The following is an 18,525-nucleotide window of genomic DNA, read 5'->3' as shown; positions in this document are numbered from 1 at the left end:
CCGGAGCCTGTGCTCCCCAGCGGGAGAGGCCACGACAGTGAGAGGCCCACATACCGCAAAAAAAAAAAAAAAAAAAAAGTAGGAAAATTGTTATACTAATACAATTAAAACTCGGATGACCAAATTTAAAGTTGCAGGGATTTGGGTTTGGTTTTTTTTTGTTTCATGAATCCCAAGGTCCTTTTTGGAATATGTTTGAAATGTGTTAGGAGGAAGATATATTTCAACTATCAGGACATACTTAGGAAAATGACATTTCTCCACGTCATCCCTTCTTTTAAAAAGGGAAGGTGGGACCCAGACCAGCCTAAATAAATAAATGAATGAATGAATGAATGAATGAATGAATGAATCAGTGAATGGAAGGTGGGGGAGATTTGCCCTAAAACAGCCACAGATTCATTCCTGAAATATACATAGAGGAGGAAGGCGAGTGAGCCCAGGGGCCTTAGTCTTTAGAAGCTGGCCTCTTCTTTTCTCAAAATAAAAGTTTGATTCTTTAAAAGTAAAGTCACTGCATTAACCCTTCATGCTGTTTATACCTCCCTCCCACTTCTGTATTTTTTTAATTGCATAATTGCTTCTGGATATTTATGCAGATAGATTTATCAATAGGTATTTGATCCCTTTTTAGATTTTTTGTAACTTTTGCACAAGGGGGATGATTCTTAATGAGTAGGATTGCTGCTTAAAGAGTCTTTTAGAGAGTCAGGTTGGAAACATTCACGAATAAGCATGGAAACGTGTGGGGTGACAGCACGTTCTCTCACCCCGGTCGTTGACTCCGCTCTTTGGTGTCACTGGGTTTCTTCCCTCTCGGCCCGAGGAGCCGGCAGGGGTTTCCGCGTCGTCCCGGTTTTCACAGGTGTGCTTTCCCCTCCCAGCCTCTCCGCCAGCACCCTGTCCATGTCGTCCGGGAGCAGCCTGGGCTCCCTGGCCTCCAGCCGGGGGTCTCTGAACACGTCCAGCAGAGGGTCCCTCAACTCCCTCAGTTCCAGCGAGCTCTACTACAGCAGTCAGGGCGACCAGCTGGACCCGGATTATCAGTATAAACTGGACTTCCTCCTGCAGGAGAAAGGTGGTTACATTCCTTCCGGACCCATCACCACCATCCACGAACACGAAGTGGCCAAGTCCCCCAGCCAGCCTGGCCAGAGCGGTCCCTGCGGGGCAGCGGCCGCGGCCCCGGGCCACGCTCCCGCCCTGACCGAGGCCCCCAAGTCCGTGACGTCCCTGTCCTCCCGGTCCTCCCTCTCCTCCCTGTCCCCGCCTGGCTCTCCCTTGGTCTTAGAAGGCACGTTCCCCCTGTCTCCCCACGACGGCCCTCTCCATCAGTTCTCTGCTGACTTTGAGGACTGTGAATTGAGCAGCCACTTTGCAGACATCGGCCTCGGAGAAGACCAGCTGTTGCTGGACTCTGACCCGGGAGGAGTGCCCCCGTCTCTCTCAGAGGATAAGGACCTCGCCGAATGCGCCAGGGAGCTGCCGCATGAAGGGCCTGCAGGTAAACGGAGACCCTTGCTCTCACGTACCCCTCTTGACCGTTTCAAGGAGAGTGACTGGAGGTTACTTTTTCCCTGGAAACAAAGGGTATATGTCCCCCTTCTCTTTCTGCTGCTCTTTTTTCATTTTGGCTTCATTTGGGAAAGAATTTTTATTAATAAACCTACACATTGTTTCTTTATCAAATGCAAATCCCCTTCCATATTTGATAGATTTAACCACTGAGCATCCGTTCCGTTTTGTAGAACCCCACTGTGTACGGCATCTGCCCGGGAACACATTGTGTGAACCTACTTCGTGCTTCCAAATAGGTTCTGGTTCTGAAATAGCGAGAAAGGGAAGAGGACCTTCTTTTCAAATTTGGCCTAAGACAGATGAAAACCAAGGCAATTAGCATACCAGCTAATTAGTACCAAGGTTCAATGTTTAGGTGGCTGTGGGAATTCTATATAAATACGATGAGTTTTGTTTCAGGCCGGACTCTCCCTCTCTGCGGAAAGTTAATGGGGAGAGAGCCGGTTCCCATGCGTGGTGTCACCCTGCCCTCTTCTGGCCACGGGACTAGTTGCAGCCCAAGAAAGCGCAGTGGCCTGAGTTCTTAGTATCTGTGCTCACAGAGACCCAAACAGAGGGAGAATTTAATATTTTTAATTGTTTACCTTTGCAAGGCAGAAGGTTTTACTATACTAGATGTGGTTGTAAGGAGAACGGGTTGTACCTTGTTTGGCAAATGATCGCAGTTGGGCTCTGAGGAGCCAGCCCCAAACCAAATGAGAAACAAAGTCCAGCGCTGGTCCCAGGAGGCCTGCTCAGAGCCACACAGGCCCCTGCGCATCCACAGCGCAGGAGAAGACAGGCTCTTTAGAAGTATTTTCCTGCTGTTTCCGTAAGCATATTTATTTTGTACTCTTGGTCCTAGGAATTCTAAGTATTAATTGATTGGCCATTTCAAATGTTTAAAGAGGTAAAGGGATCCATCTCATTTGTGTGGTTTCCAATACTGCAGACTGAACCACCGCCTGCCAGGGGCCTGGGGCAGAGACAGAACGCAGGGGATGCTGTGTGGTTTGTGTGCTGCCTGCCTGCCTGGCAGGTGCCAACAAGTGATGTGTTATTGGAATAATAACCGCAAAGAAAATGGCACAGGAGTGCTGCTTACCTAATGGCTCCAGCAAAGCAGAAACCTGCCTTGGGGCCTCACGTGTGGCCCGGTGCATGCTGCCCCTGAAGCCAGCCCGGACCGCCCTCGCGTCGCAGTGGCCCCGCAGGCCGGCCGTGTTCTGGCGAGCACGTTACCCGGTCTCTCAGGCTTGTTGTTCCTTATCTGCAAAGTGGGCACGAGGCAGGATCTACCTTGTGGGGTGCTGGAAGGGTTAGTGCTCTCATAACGCATCGGAAGCACCCAGCCGTGCCTGGTTCTCGGCACTCAGGTCACAGTCATTAATATGAGCTGTGTGACACTGAGGAAGACAAAAACTCTGCTAAACCCGGTTCCTGTCACAAACCAGCGACATTCACGAAAGGAGGAAAGAGCGAGGGAGAGAGAAGGAAGAAGGCGGAGTGGCTTTCATGCCAGTTCTGGGCTTCGGACTGGAAGGACCTGACAGCTCTTGAGCATTTCAAAGCTGCTTTTGCTCTTCATGTACTTGGACTGTTCTCTAGTGACCACTTGTCCACGTTCAGTCCGTTTGGAGGGGCCAGTGAATGAGGCTGCATGCTGGCGAAGCAGGAGAACCTCCCGAGGTCTGCCCCGCCCGGCTGTCCTGAGGCACCGAAGTCCCTGCGCTTCCCTCAGCGTCCGATGCCTCGCTCCCTACCCTTGACCTGCTCCTGTGTCTGCCTGAGGGGTCTGTGCCTGCAGAACGGGATCTCCAGAGTGTCCATGAAACAACTTTTAACTTTTTAAATGCACGCTCGTTAGAACACAGCTGTTAAAAAGTCACCCTAGGGGAAAATAGATCCAAGAGCTTGGTTTGCAAGTAATATTCAGTTTCACATGTGAAAACAACCGAAAGCATATATTTAACCCTAGAGACTAATTCTCTCCAGGCCAGGTCAGCGACACTCGGTCTGTGGGGGGGATGTCTGACCTTGGCATGGGGGCAGGTGGCTCACGATAGTGACACTGGCCACCTCATCAGTGCCCTAGACTCTTGTTCAGCTAAAGTTGAGTTCCTTTTATATACATTGGACTGTCCAGCACCGGTCCCTGCTGGATGGCAGAAATCAAGTTGGAATAACTCCGAAGTCCTTCCGCAGTCAGTCTCTGTCATTGTCAAAGTCAATTTCAGGCTGCTGTGGTTATTCCTGGGGGAAATCAATAAATCATGTCATCACCTTCACCCCTCACAAAGCGGGGTGGGCAGAGAGAAGGCACTTCATCATCGGGGAAAAAGCATTCCCACTGCCAGAAATAAAAGGGAAAATGCAGCAATCAAGCCTGTAATCTGAAGCCTTAAAATTTAAACATCGTAACAAGGTGTAAAGTCATGACTCAGAAAGGGGGCGAAATGCATACCAATATGGATCCCGCTAGCCTGCCTAAGGATGAAAGAACGCCATGGGCTTGCAACCTATTACACAGGAACAGAGCTTGAAATGAGGCTCCCTGCTCTCTGCAGGTTTGCCGGAGTATGAATGTGAGTCAGAGATAAAAGTTTAGTGGTCGTTGGTGAAGATTCAGTAGCACAAAGTTTTTAATGGTATTAGCCAGTGAGGAATTCTGTAAGTCAAAGACTCTCTCTTTAATTTCTATTAGAGCAGCAGCTCAGGAGGAGGCTGGAGAGAAGGGGCGAGCAAAAGAGGCAGAAACCTTTCTCTCCATTGAGCGCTAGAAGCTCTCTTACAGAAACGTTTCCAGTACTTGAGGGAGGCAGACAGCTTCTCACCCCCGACTGTGTTCTCTGCAGCGAGTACTGAGAAGGGGGAGGCAAGGGGTCCGGGAGAAAGTGTGCAATTGATCCCTTCCCTTAAAATATCCAGGACAGAGGAATAGCCGATTCTTTCTCAAATAACTGGCATCCCAGGAATCTTATAAGTCGAAGTGCCTGGAATCCTTCACTTCTGTCGATTTGAATAGTAGCATCCTTGATTCTCAGGTCGAAAGTTTATTGTGGATTTCTCAGAACCAAACTATGTGTGCATTTTGTACTTAACTTTTTCTAATTAGTGCTGTCTCCCCTCCCTAGATGTGGAAAAATCATTACCAAAAAGGAGAGGAATCCACTTGCTTGGGGAGAAAACCACTTGCGTGTCGGCTGCGGTCTCGGATGAGTCCGTGGCTGGGGACAGTGGTGTCTACGAAGCTTTCGTGAAACAGTAAGGACCCAGCCCGGTGCCCCCTCCGTGCAGCCGGGCGTCGGGTGACAGACTGGGAGCGCACTGCCCTTAGTCCACTCTCTGCAGGGGGAAGGGCTTTAGGCACTAAAGAAGTGGCAGGCTGAAAATTGCAGGGATACCAGAACATCCCATCAGCAGGGGAGTGAGGAACAGGCCGATGTGCTCAGACAGCCGAGCCTCTTAGAGATGTAAACTCGTTTTTAATGAGAGCATTGCAGGGCTTGCCCAGTGCCTGTGTGGCGCGTCGTGAAGCGTTTTGTGTATGCAGGTTTTGGAAAGCCTTGTGTATCTGGGGTGCCGTACACCCCGGGGAGGCTCTGGAAGCCCAGGCACCAGAAAGTCATCCCCCTCAAGGCCCAGGCGCAGACTCCTCTTGACAAGCTGAAGCAAGACTTTTAAAAGGGAGCTTGCACTGGGGTCAGGTCCACTGGCTAGTAGAGGAGTGCTGTTTTTTGTTTTGTTTTTAGCTATGCCGTGTGGCTTGTGCGGTCTTAGTCCCCTGCCTAGGAATGGAACCCGTGCCCCCTGCTTTGGGAGTTCAGAGTCTTAATGACTGGACCACTAGTGAAGTCCTGAGGAATTCTGTTAGTTCAGGTTTCCATTCAGAATCAGTAAGTGGCAGACAGCAGCCGTAGCTCTGCATGTTTCCGTTCACAAACGTTCAGCTGCACCTGCTATTTCCCTGTCCCCAGGCCCAGTGAAGTCGAAGATATTCCATACAGTGAGGAGGATGTTGCCATCACGGAGACGGCCCAGGTGCAGATCGGACTCAGGTGCGGACGTGCGTAGGAAGGGGCGCGTCTCGACTCCGCACGGTGACAAGTGGCCTGTACCCTTCCTTATCTCATCAGCTTTTCTTTTGACAGATATGATGCAAAAAGGTCAAGTTTCATGGTGATTGTAGCACAACTCCGAAATCTTCATGCCTTCCTGATACCTCACACTTCAAAAGTGTAAGTAAAATCAGTGGAGGACAAATCAAAGAACTTAAAATTTTCCGTATGAGAATTTTGCATCATAAGGTAGCAATTCATCCAAGTGAAGATGTGAGAAAGACATAGCAGGACTGATTGTGTCTTTTTTTTTTTTTTTTTTATTGCGGTACCTGGGCCTCTCACTGTCGTGGCCTCTCCCGTTGCGGAGCACAGGCTCTGGACGTGCAGGCTCTGTGGCCATGGCTTACAGGCCCAGCTGCTCTGCGGCATGTGGGATCTTCCCGGACCGGGGCACGAACCCGCGTCCCCTGCCTCGGCAGGCAGACTCTCAACCACTGTGCCACCAGGGAAGCCCCCTGATTGTGTCTTAATCAGCACTAGATAAAGGCGAAGAGGGGGTATTATGGGCCGATCCCCTCCTTTGGTTTTATGAACCGTGCAGGGAGGAGGGAGGGCATATGGGGGAGTGGCTTGATCACCCCAGAGAGCCCGCTTCCCAGCACTGAGGTTAGGGATACCTGTTGGTAGTATTCAGGGAGGACCGGCTGGCGATACTATCCGCGACTTCTCCCTCCTGATAAGCACGCTGAGATCTCGGAGCGCACTGTGGACAGCCTTGTAATCTTCCAGTGGCCTGGCAGGGAAAAGACAGATCCGCCAGGGATCGAATGTGTGAACAGGGAGAGCCAACCCCCACGTCCAGGCAAAACTACAGAATCCCCCAAGAACACGAACTCGCATGAAGCCCCTGATGTCGGGATGGGGCCGGCGGCAAACGCCCCGCCTCTGCCAGAGCGGGGCACACACAGGAAGGCACAGGTGCCCTCCAGAGTGCGAGGACAGGCCTCTGCTCCCGGCTGCCCTGCGGTCGCTCGTCTGCCTGGCCTGACCCTCCCTGAGTGCATGGCAACGTGTTCTTAAACCCGTAACGAAAGCCTTGGCCTAAATATTGGCACTGCTCAAGACAACTAGCATGAAATATCCTCAGAATCGTTGTTTCTTTCTCCTAACGTCAAACCTTTTTTTTTGATTATTGATGACGACAAGCAGAGTTGATTCATCAGCAGGTTGGCAGCGGCCACAGGGTCTCTGTGAGTGACCCCCAACCCCTCCCCAGCAGCAGAACGAGAGGAAAAGCACCCCGACCTTCCTTCCCCAACGCCTTTGGTTCCTAACCCTGTAAAACCTCACTTTCTTCACTTGGAACCATTTGAGGATGGTGTGAGTGGTTAGGCCACCGGGACAAGGTGAACTGAGTCTGGAGAAACAGAACATCCCATCCCTCCCGCCCGCCTCTCTAAAATACCTCCCTTTGTTGCTTTTCCATGAAGGCAGGGAAAGAAGCTTTCTTCTGCTGCATCTCCAGCCTTAACGACCGTGGCCCAGGGTCCACTAGGATTTTAATGCTGAATCTCCATAATCAACGTTGATACAAAATACAGAAATAATATGGCCTTCCTCAGTTCTTCATGTGAATTTACAGTTTTTATAATTGGAGAAAGATGCTCTTTAGAATATGAATTAGAAAGCCTGGAAATGGGGGAGTTGGGAGGGATTTAATGGGTGTTCTCTTTCTGGTATTTAAAAGAAGATACCTCATGCTGTTGACAGGAATTGTCAATCCTCATGTAATGCGTGCTCAGAAAACTCACTTTTAAAGTAGTATTACTACCAAATGTAAAATAGATAGCTAGTGGAAAGCAGCCCCATAGCACAGGGAGATCAGCTCGGTGCTTTGTGACCACCTAGAAGGGTGGGATAGGGAGGGAGGGAGGGAGACGCAAGAGGGAGGGGATACGGGGATATATGTATATGTATAGCTGATTCACTTTGTTATACAGCAGAAACTAACACACCATTGTAAAGCAATTATACTCCAATAAAGATGTTTATTAAAAAGGGTAAAAAAATAAATAAATAAAATAAAGTAGTATTAGAAGTTATTGTTTTTCTCTGACTCTTCCTCTAAATATGACAAAGCATAAAACAATTTGTCATATCTGAGACTCCTGAGATGTTAGGCAGTGCTTTTTTTTTTTTTTTTTTTTTTTTTTGCAGTACGCGGGCCTCTCACTGTTGTGGCCTCTCCCATTGCTCACGGGCCCAGCCGCTCTGCGGCACGTGGGATCCTCCTGGACCGGGACACGAACCCGCGTCCCCCGCACCGGCAGGTGGACTCTCAAGCACTACACCACCAGGGAAGCCTGGCAGTGCTTTTTTTGAACTGTTAAAATTCATCTGTTTTAAATTTTCTTAACAATGTGCTACTAGCGTTTCTTTTCCTCTAGTAGGATAATGTATTCCATTCCTGGGGAATGACCATCAGCAGTTCTTGTTTAATACGCAGGATGAGTGTTCTTTGGGACAAAGTCACCCGTGTCTACTTGGTGTGTTCCTGCTTTCCCAGGTTCAGATGGCAGTCACTGTGGAATTGTCAGGACACGGGCACGTGGGACGTAAATCCGTCTGCCCCGTGGTCTTCGTTCCTCTCACTTCCCTACCACGTGCCTTTGCTGCAGCCCCGGGGCGGGCGGCAGGCTCAGCCTTGCATGATCCGGAGCACCGGCGGGTTAAGAGCAGAGCCTCTGTGCCCCTGAGCATGACGACCATGGTGGCAGCAGAGCTTTGGGTGGAGAGGAAGTCCGTGTCCCTGTGCTTCTCTCCCAGGCAGATAATTTCAGACACCAGCTGTGAATCCAGTATAACTGAACCAGTGAAATCCATCTCATCCTTGTTCTTTGCAGATACTTTAGAGTTGCCCTGCTTCCCTCCTCAACGGATGTCAGCTGTCTGTTTCGAACGAAAGTCCATCCAGCCGCGGAGTCCCTGTTATTCAGTGATGTGTTCAGAGTGGCCATCTCCCAGACAGCCCTGCAGCAGAAGACACTGAGGGTGGATCTGTGCTCTGTCAGTAAACACCAAAGGGAAGAGTGCCTGGTAGGACTTTGCATCATCTCCATCATCAGATAACACTGTCGGATATTCTGAGAATAACTTTCTAGTTGTTGTTTTGCCAGCCTCGATACTTCTACCAATCTGTCCAATGCCTCAGACACACCCAACAGTGGCTTCATTTTTTTTTTTTTTTTTTGCAATACACGGGCCTCTCACTGTTGTGGCCTCTCCCGTTGCGGAGCACAGGCTCCGGACGCGCAGGCTCAGTGTCCATGGCTCACAGGCCCAGCCGCTCCGCGGCATGTGGGATCTTCCCAGACCGGGGCACGAACCCGTATCCCCTGCATCGGCAGGCGGACTCTCAACCACTGCGCCACCAGGGAAGCCCTAGTGGCTTCATTTTTTATCTGAAGTAGTGATTTCTGGTTTCCATTCTCTTATTCCAGACCTTTCAAATTTGGTTAGAAATTATGATTCCCTGTAAAATCTACTTTTTATTTCTAACCTTTAGATAAAGAAGAACTTTGGCCTCTGTTACGACCATCACTGTGGAGTATGCTTATTATTCCCAATACAAGTCTGGTGCTGGGTGTTTTGTATACATTATCTCATTTAATCCTCTTGACAATCTTATGAAAAGGGTATGATGACCCCTATTTTCAGATGCAGAACTGCTTAGAGAAGTAATGCATCCAAGGTCACACAGCTCATCAATGATGGATAGATATCAAAAGGACATCCCGCACCTAATTGACTGCTACGGATTTAAGCAGGACACTGAGTATAGTTCCTTCATTCAGCTCGTTCTCCCAGCCATGGTGTTAGAGCTTCTAGGAAGTCTTAAGTGCTACTGTTTAGAGCAATAGGATATTTAAATACTAATGCAGAAGACTTCACACATAACTAATAGCAAGTTTAACACATCATTGTGCACAATGACCAGAGCAGCATTACATACCAGTAGAGTTTCATAAGGTGTTCAAACGCAGGTGTCTAGAGGTGTGCCCAGGTGTTCAAGAAACACTGCAGTCTCCAGTTGAAACCCGTGTAGTTCTAGGGTCAACCGTAATCCCAATCTAAAAACCAACCCTGGGATTCTTTTGTGGTCCACTTATACACAGATTTTTTTTCTTTTTTCACTAAATTCACACTATAGTACTACATGATCCGTGGTTGGTTGAATCTGGGCATGTGGAACCTGACACGTGGAGGGCCAACTGTAAAGGTAGACATGGATTTTCGACTGCAGGATCAGGGGTGGTGTTGGCGTCCCTAACCCCACACTGTTCAAGGGTCGGCTATATTTCTTATTTAGTCACACCAGAAAATATAAGACATTGCCAGGTTTTAAAAAAAATCCACCAGTGCTATATATCATGAGTATTGCTTTTTTTTTTTTTTACCTTAAAACAAGCTTGTCCAGTAATCGTAATTATATCAGAGGGAGCAAATATGAATTGAAACATTTTATTTTCTCTTGTTTTTTCTTTTTTTCCCTTTCGTTTCACATAGGCGGGAACTCAGATCAGCCTGGCAGATTTACCCTTTTCCAATGAGATTTTCACTCTGTGGTATAACTTGCTTCCTTCAAAGCAAATGCCCTGCAAAAAGAACGAAGATGAAACTGAGGATTCAGTGTTTCAACCAAGCCAGCCGCTAGTAGATTCTGTAGACTTGGTGAGTCAGAGTTGGAGAAACACATCTAATTAAGACATTTAGATCTGCAGTCCATCTGAAATTAATCTTTGTGCAAGGTTTGAGGTAGGGGTCAAGATTGTTTTTTACCCATGTGATAGCCAGTTGACCCAGGATCGTTTGTTGAAAATACTTCCTTTCCTAGCTGCACTGCACTGTCACTTTTGTCATAAGTCAGATATCCTCTACGTGTGTAGTCTGTTCCTGAACTTTCTATTCTGTTCCGTTGACTTAGTCATCTATCTCTGTAGACAGTACTGTGCTTTTTCAAAGTGAAGGCTTTCAATAATTCATCATTTAGAATGGTTTTTCTGAGGCTGTTTACAGATAATTGCTATCAGATTAAGGAAGTTTCCTTCTCTTTCCAGTTTGCTAAGAGCTTTATTATGCATGGATATGGAATTTTATCAAGCATTTTTACTGTATCTCTTAAGAAGATTATGTGGTTATCTTCTTAAGATTATTCTGTTAATGTAGTGGATTATACATTGATTGACTTTTGAATGTTAAATTGCCCTTGGATTCCTGGAATAAAACAGACTTCATTGTGGTGTATTTTATATGAATTTTTATACATATTCAATCATAGAGAATATTGAGACTGGCATGTGTTCAGTTTTAGTAGAAGTTCCATGTGCTCTTGAAAAGTGTGTATTTTCTGCAGGTCAAGTTTGTTCATTTTACTTTTCAAATCTTCTGCATTTACTGGTTTTTCAATTTGCTTATTTTGTCAATTATTAAGAGGTATAATAAAATCTCCAATTTGTGATTATAAATGTCTCTTTCTCCTTTTAGTTCTGTTAATCTTTGCTTTATGTATTTTGTATCCAGGCTATTAGGTGAATATAAATTTAGCACTATGTTGTATCTTTCTGTTCAACTGACCTTTTTATCATTATAAATTATCCCTCTTTATCTCTAATGACCCTTTTTGTCTGGTATCAGTAAAGCTGTATCAGTTCTTTTTTGGCTAGCATTTGCATGGTTTACCTTTTATTATTCTTTTACTTTCAGCCTTTCTGAGTTCTTATATTTAAAGTGTTTCACCTGTAAGCAGTACTTAGTTGGTTTTGATTCCTTATCCAGTTTTTAAATCTTCATCTTTTAATTGAAATATTTCATTTATTTACACTTAATGCTATTAGTGATATATTTGGCTTTGAACCTGTCATCTTACTCCTTGTTTTCTTTTAGTCCTATCTCTGTTTCTTTTTGATTAATCAAGTATTTTTAAATTTTGGTTTTTCCTTCTCTTAGACCATTAGTATTACAGTCTTTTCTTTTTTGCTGTTTCCCTGATGATTACATCATGCATCCTTGACTTAGAAACTGTGTTAAATTAATGCTTTTGCTTTTTTTCAGACAGCGCAAAGATTTTTTTTAATTGAAATATACTTTAATTAATGTATTTTTAATTGACATATATACACTAATATGTATAAAATGGATAACTAATAAGAGCCTGCTGTATAAAACAATAAATAAAATAAAATTCCAAAATTCCAAAAAAAAAAAAAAAAGCAGCTGTTGGATTGCCTAAGGTAAAACTCATGGACATATAATATTCTCTCCTGTAAGATTACTTATAAGAGAAATAGTGCTAGGGAAAATAGGTAGATGCAATGAAAAACAAATTAGGACTCAAAGTGAAACGTGTAAAAATTTAAACAGCCTGATATTTTAAAATTTCTATATAATAAGAAGGCTTCATTGACAACTCTGTGTGTGTGTGTGTGTTTGTGTGTTTAACAAGCAACACTGCCCAGTTGGTCCAACAGTGTGGAAGAATTGACACTGATATGCCATCAAACAAACACCTTTCTCAAGACATTTTCATTTGCTCCATCCCTAAAAAAAAAAACAAAAGAAAAAGAAAAGAAGTACATTATTTTTTTTTTGATGTGCAAAGATTTTTAAAGACTTAACTCCATGATTCCCTTTCCTCCTTGTGTGCAATTATTGGTCATATATTTTAGTTACATTTATTCTAAATCCCACAAGACATTATTATTATTGTTTTATTGACAATCGGTATTTATTTAGATTTTCCTATATCTTTACTCTTTCTGATGTATTCTTTTCCTTTCTGCATTATTGTGCTTCCAGTTTGGGTCATTTTCCTTCTGCCTGGAGAATTTCCTTTAGTATTTCTTTTAGTACAGGTCTATCAGCATCTTTGTTTTGATTTCATTTGTGAAGGACTTTTTTTCCTGCATATTCAGAATTCTAAGTGGATAATTATTCCTCTGAACACATTAAAAATAACATGTCATCTGGTTTCCACTGACTCTGTTCAGCTGATGGAGGAGTCTAATTGTTGATCCTTAAAAGGTATTACATCTTTTTTCTTTCACTGTTTGTAAAATTTCCTCTTTTTCTTTGATTTTCAGCAATTTCACTCTGATGTGCTAATGTGTTTTTCTTTGTGTTCATCCTAGGGAAGTTCTCCATTGTTTCATTAGTTTTCTTGAACATATTAATTATAAAGTTTTTAATTCCTTTTCTAAATAACTGTAGTATATGGATCACCTATGGGTCTGCTTCTTTTGCTTCTTATTTTTCTTGGCTTTCAGTCATTGGGCCCTGTTTCCAGTGGAATGCTGGATATTATGTATGGATTGTAGAGGATCTGGCTGATAGCTTCCTCCAGAGAGGATTTAATATTCTTCTGGAAGGCAGATTACAATATGGGCAGATCACCTGGATTACTTGAGGGACCTGAATTCCAATTTTTCTCTCCCTAGGACCATGAGGCAACTGAGGTATCTGCTTACTGTTTAGCCTCCTAGCAGCTGGTTTTGCTTTCTCGGCTTCTTGCTCTGCACGTATGTAGCTTAGGAAGGGCAAATGTCCCAAGAGGAATATTGTGCAGAATATTGGGCTCACTTCACAGTTCATTTTCTCTGGCCCCTTGTATGCTGGCTACCTTGTCCCCAACTCAGTTTTCATCTCTGCATCCTCCCATCACTGTCACAGCCCTGGGCAGCCACAGTCTGTCAGCCTGTGTGCCTCACTGCTGGAACTGAGACATGCCCCCCAAGGGAGAAGAGTGGCAGTGATGGTCCCTTCACCTCCTTGCATTTCCCTTCTCCCTGGGATCTTGGTCCTCGAGTGCTAATTGCCTTTGTTGCTCTTCATTGCTTTAAAACAGCTGGAATTTTTTGTTTGCTTGTATTTTGCTTTTTATTTTACTTTATTCAGCCTTCATATTTATTCTCAGCAGGAGAATTGGGTCTCATACCTCTTCTTTTTCACAACTAGAAGCATAAGTCCCCATCTGATAAGTTTTTCAATCATTTCTCGAAGTATATGGTGTTCATTGCCACGTGTTTTACCTTCTCCAGGATGCAGTGTCAGCCTTACTTGCAAGAACATCAGCTGAGCTGTTGGCTGTGGAACAAGAATTAGCCCAAGAAGAAGAAGAACCAGAGCAGGAAGAAGAGCAAAGGGGTCCAGATGGACATTGGTAAGATGGACATTGGTAACACAGCTATTTCCTTTCGCGACTGGGATCTCAAAGAGGATGTGTTTAGATTCTCAGAAGAAACTTTCAGGGAAACCTTTATAGGTTTAGACCTTATTCTGGAATTAATGGAAAGTAGTGCAGCTTCAGGGGGCTGCCCCTAGGGAAAGTCTTTCCTTGGTCATTAGAGAGTTGAAAGGGGTAGTGGCGAGTTTGCGGACAAAGCCCATGAGCAAGATTCTTTGTTCTTGCTTCAGTAATTCTGACACTATTTCTTGGGCTTTTTTTTTGGTTTTAAGTCTAAACTACCTATTTTGAAGGGTATGGTAGTTTACTTCAGAGTCATAGATAAATTTAAAAACTGACTCTTTTTCTGCAAACTACCAGAAGTCCCATTTAGGCTCTGGGAAGTCAAAGCAGATATTTAGAGAATAGCTTCTGAAGAGCTCTTTTTCTGTTTGTTGCCACTTTCACCTTCTTTTTCTGTTTCCTTCTCATTTTTCATACCTCATTGTTTTTAAAAAAGAAAAAAAGGTTATTACAGCGTTTGTCTAGATTCACATATGTATAAAGAACTATCTTTCCGGGTTTGCACTGTTTTCTCTAAAACAAATTTTAGCAAATGCATGCTTTTTTAGTATATATGTAAAGTCATTTGGATTAATTTTGTATGTATTGTTGCTTATTCTGTTATGTTTGAACTACTGTTGACACATATATGCATATACATATATAGCAGCATTTGTGTGTATGTGTGTATATGTAAAACTTCTTACAAACTTGCAGTGACAAGATATAAATAACAAAATTGTGGGCATTTGGAAGGAACAGCTTACTATAGTGATGTGAAAAGCAGATATACTTTGTTCTTATCAAAAGTCCTTTATAGGGCTTCCCTGGTGGCGCAGTGGTTGAGAGTATGCCTGCCGATGCAGGGGACACGGGTTCGTGCCCCGGTGTGAGCCATGGCCACTGAACCTGTGCGTCCAGAGCCTGTGCTCCGCAACGGGAGAGGCCACAACAGTGAGAGGCCCGCATACCGAAAAAAAAAAAAAAAAAGTCCTTTATAGTGAATAAAGTTCAGAGCACCGAAAAAAAAAGTAAATATGAGAGTGATTATGAGGATCATCATATCTTGAAATACTGAGCCTTCTTTGCATATGTAAAATATGCAACTTGTTTCACCCACATTTCAAAAAATGCACTTAGAATGTCATCTAAAGGAATTGATAACTTACAGTCCTCATTGCTAGTCCCCCCGTGTTCATTTCATGACCAGGTGTTTAACAACTAGTCTGTTCCAATCTGTCAGTATATCACCAGTCACAATTAAAGCTTGACTTTTCATTATCAGTGGAAAACAATGTGCCCATTATGAGAATATGAAACTCAACAAAGAGTGAGATTTTCTTACCCATCCTGGTACTCTTGCTTTCCTGTCAGTACAGTTTATACAGAATATAAACCGCATTTGTATTCTGGAGCCTCACTTGTAGTGCCATCCAAGCCCAGGCCATGGCTTTTGTTAAAGACAAGATCATAGACTAGACCATTCAGAGTCTTCTGTTAGTTCAGTCGTAAGACTCCTCTACCCAGGGTTCCACCTCTGCTAGACCATGAGCACAGTTGATAATGGATATTTTTATTCACTCTTAGCAGAGAGTCACTGCATTCTATTGTTTGAATAATTTTACAGTAAATGAACAACTGATACCAAATTATATTATAGCGAGTCTCAGTATTTTCAAACCGTGGGTTAAGCTTTATATGTGATTTTTTAGCATATTTCTATTTAATATTTAGGAATTAGGTCAAATTTCATGAATTTAACTTTTCAGTACGAAATTATGATTTTGCTTCAGATTGCTGGAGAGTAAGGTGATAACTTTATTTCTCATGAACATTTTAGTAAAAGTTCCAGCCAGAGAACTGGCTTGAATCGTGATGTGTGAGTCTGTTCATCGCCCAGATAACGGGTTAACATGCCCAGGTTGCACCGATCACAGAGCACACCTGCTTGACCCTGAACGGTATTGTGTGTTGTTTCACCCATAGGTTAACCATGCAGAGAGAGGCCTCTGATGAAATTGTGGCTGAGAAAGGGACTGAAGTGAAATTGGCAGAGGGCAGTTGCTGTGCAGAAGATGTAAGCTCATGCCCGAGTGTGCCTGAGGTGAATGAGGACACAAGTAAGACAGAAAACAACTGTGCCAACGACCCTGGGAGTCAGCCACCTGTAGGAGTGCCCGCCCTGGTGAGTGTTCTCAGCTGTCCCCTCCTGAAACTGGTCTCCTAGAGGCACCACGCAGACCAAGTCTGTCTCTTCAGCTATAACTCCATGTTAGGATTTTGTGCCAAAGCTGATCAGGATGGGCATTTGTGGGAGTAAGAACATAAGAAACATTGTAAATGCCTTAACCTTTTCAAATGGGCCGCAAGTATTCATTGTCCAATTAAGTTTCATGTAAGAAGATAAATAGTGGCGTTTAGGGCTTCCCTGGTGGCACAGTGGTTGAGAGTCTGCCTGCCGATGCAGGGGACACGGGTTCGTGCCCCGGTCTGGGAAGATCCCACATGCCGCGGAGCGGCTGGGCCCGTGAGCCATGGCCGCTGGGCCTGCACGTCCAGAGCCTGTGCTCCGCAACGGGAGAGGCCACAGCAGTGAGAGGCCCGCGTACCGCAAAAAAAAAAAAAAAAAAAAAAATAGTGACGTTTATCTCTCTGTAAATGTTCTGTGAATATTTACTGAAAGCATTTTCAGAATTTCCTGAATAACACCAGGATGCCTACTTAATTATATTAAGTCTCATAAATGTTATAAGTTTATTTCAATTTCAAACATGAGGTAAACGTGTAAAGCTCATTTTGGTTAGATGGGGCTCTGATTGAAACCAGTTCAGGAAGGTGGCAAATGACTCGGTTTAGGCACAGATGCCATGTTACTAAGCAGGTAACTTTGCTGGTTAGTGACGACATGTTGAGACTGCCATCCCCAAAGGGGGAAACTCATTTTCAAGGTTTGAGGATGCTGGCAAACTTGGGAGTTTAGAAAATAACAGTTATTTATTTCTAAGAAAAATAATGTTATACCCTGACTGAAGACTTCATGTGTGTACATATATACATACATACATACACACACGTATACATACATACAGTCGGCCTTCTGTATCCGCGGTTTCTGCCTCCGTGGATTCAACCAACCGTGGATCTGATTCAACCAACGCGGATAGTAAACAGTACACGATTGGCTGAATGCGAGAATGTGGAGCCCCAGATACAGAGGGCCAGTTGTGCGACTTGAGCACCCACAGAGTTTGGTGTCCGGAACCAATCTCCCACAGATACCGAGGTATGGCTGTATATATAATTGCATGTTCTGCGTAAACCTTTTTTTTTTTGGGGGGGGCAGTACTCGATATACATCATACATTTATTATTAGTGAATATCCCTCTGAAATCAGCAATATTAAAAAAAAAAGTAATGATTGCACTACTTGGTCAAGCAGAACTAGCAAGTTTCATTTTTAAAAAAGTACAAATCTGTTAAAAATTTCAATCAGTATACACATATATAATACAACATACTAGTTATGTTAAATGGTACAAACCACTGTGAATCCAATGGAATGGAGAAAACCACACATTTAAGCTTTAAGAACCAAATAACTAGTGTATTTTCATTTTCTTATATTTAGTTACTTTTATCGTTTACTCTGAAAAAAACTAATCAGAAAGTTGAATAACGTTCAGTGATGAAGAATTCTCAAGTAAGCTTCTTTATAGAAGCACATTTACCGTCTGTAAATCTAAAGCTTCCTTTTTTTAGGTCTCATCTGTTAGAGGTGGTGCTACCACTTATGGGTAACCCTGTTGGACAGATATTATCCTACCCTACCTGAGGGTAACTTCCTAAGAACTAAGTAGAAAACCACCTTCCCATCAGGAGAAAGACAAAGGCCGTCTCACAGAAGTGGCCCTGGTGCTAGATGAGTCTCTTGTAAGATTAGGTATTTCTTTCATACTTAGAAGAAAGGAGCAAGAAACGTCTCTCCGCTCCTGACATATTACTGACTTCTAGGTTGATAAAGAGACAAATACCGACGAGGCGGGCAGTGCCAGTGTGGCGGTCCGCCCCAAAGACCGCAGCGGCCTGAGCGCCCGGCAGCGCCCCTTCGTGCGGAGCAGCGTGATCGTGCGCTCGCAGACCTTCTCCCCCGGCGAGCGGAGCCAGTACGTCTGCAGGGTAAGGCGTCTGCGGGGCAGGCATCTGCAGGGTGAGGCGCGCAGTGCTCTTAGGGGGCTGCCGCCTCTCCCCACCCCCTGCCAGGGGATGGCCCATTAGTGACAATAGACAGTGCCAGGGGATCTTCAGACTCGACTACAGATTCTAATGGCTAGAAATGCCATAAAATATACATAAAATATCACACTCTCACTCGTTCTTTTTAGTTTGGGTTGTGGAATTTTTTTCTCTCCTTTCTTTCCTCAAATTTATTGTCTCTTTGCTTCTAATGCCATTTATTTGGCAAATAAGTGACATTAAGGACCAGGCTGCTAAGTCTGTCTGGACCTCAGTGTGTATTTAGAAACTTAAAGTGACTCAAGATTTATGATGTCTTGTATATTTCTGCTGTATATCATGCATACTTCAAACCGCGTTAGTCAGGCTTCCCTGGTGGCGCAGTGGTTGAG

General features: G+C 44.4%; 1 protein-coding gene across 1 annotated transcript in view; it reads left to right on the top strand.

Moving 5' to 3' along the window:
• WWC2 (WW and C2 domain containing 2) overlaps positions 1-18,525 on the top strand; it is a 144,789-nt gene that overhangs the window by 113,538 nt on the left and 12,726 nt on the right. The window contains exons 11-19 of the mRNA XM_079726726.1: positions 885-1,504; positions 4,692-4,821; positions 5,535-5,615; positions 5,709-5,795; positions 8,522-8,714; positions 10,185-10,349; positions 13,712-13,833; positions 15,886-16,084; positions 17,912-18,076. Of these exons, the coding sequence (XP_079582852.1) occupies positions 885-1,504; positions 4,692-4,821; positions 5,535-5,615; positions 5,709-5,795; positions 8,522-8,714; positions 10,185-10,349; positions 13,712-13,833; positions 15,886-16,084; positions 17,912-18,076 (1,762 nt within the window). The remainder of the gene's footprint in view (positions 1-884; positions 1,505-4,691; positions 4,822-5,534; positions 5,616-5,708; positions 5,796-8,521; positions 8,715-10,184; positions 10,350-13,711; positions 13,834-15,885; positions 16,085-17,911; positions 18,077-18,525) is intronic.

This window comes from Hyperoodon ampullatus, assembly GCF_949752795.1.
Source record: "Hyperoodon ampullatus genome assembly, chromosome: 20".
Taxonomy (NCBI): Eukaryota; Metazoa; Chordata; class Mammalia; order Artiodactyla; family Ziphiidae; genus Hyperoodon; species Hyperoodon ampullatus.
This window is presented reverse-complemented; position numbering and strand designations above follow the sequence as displayed.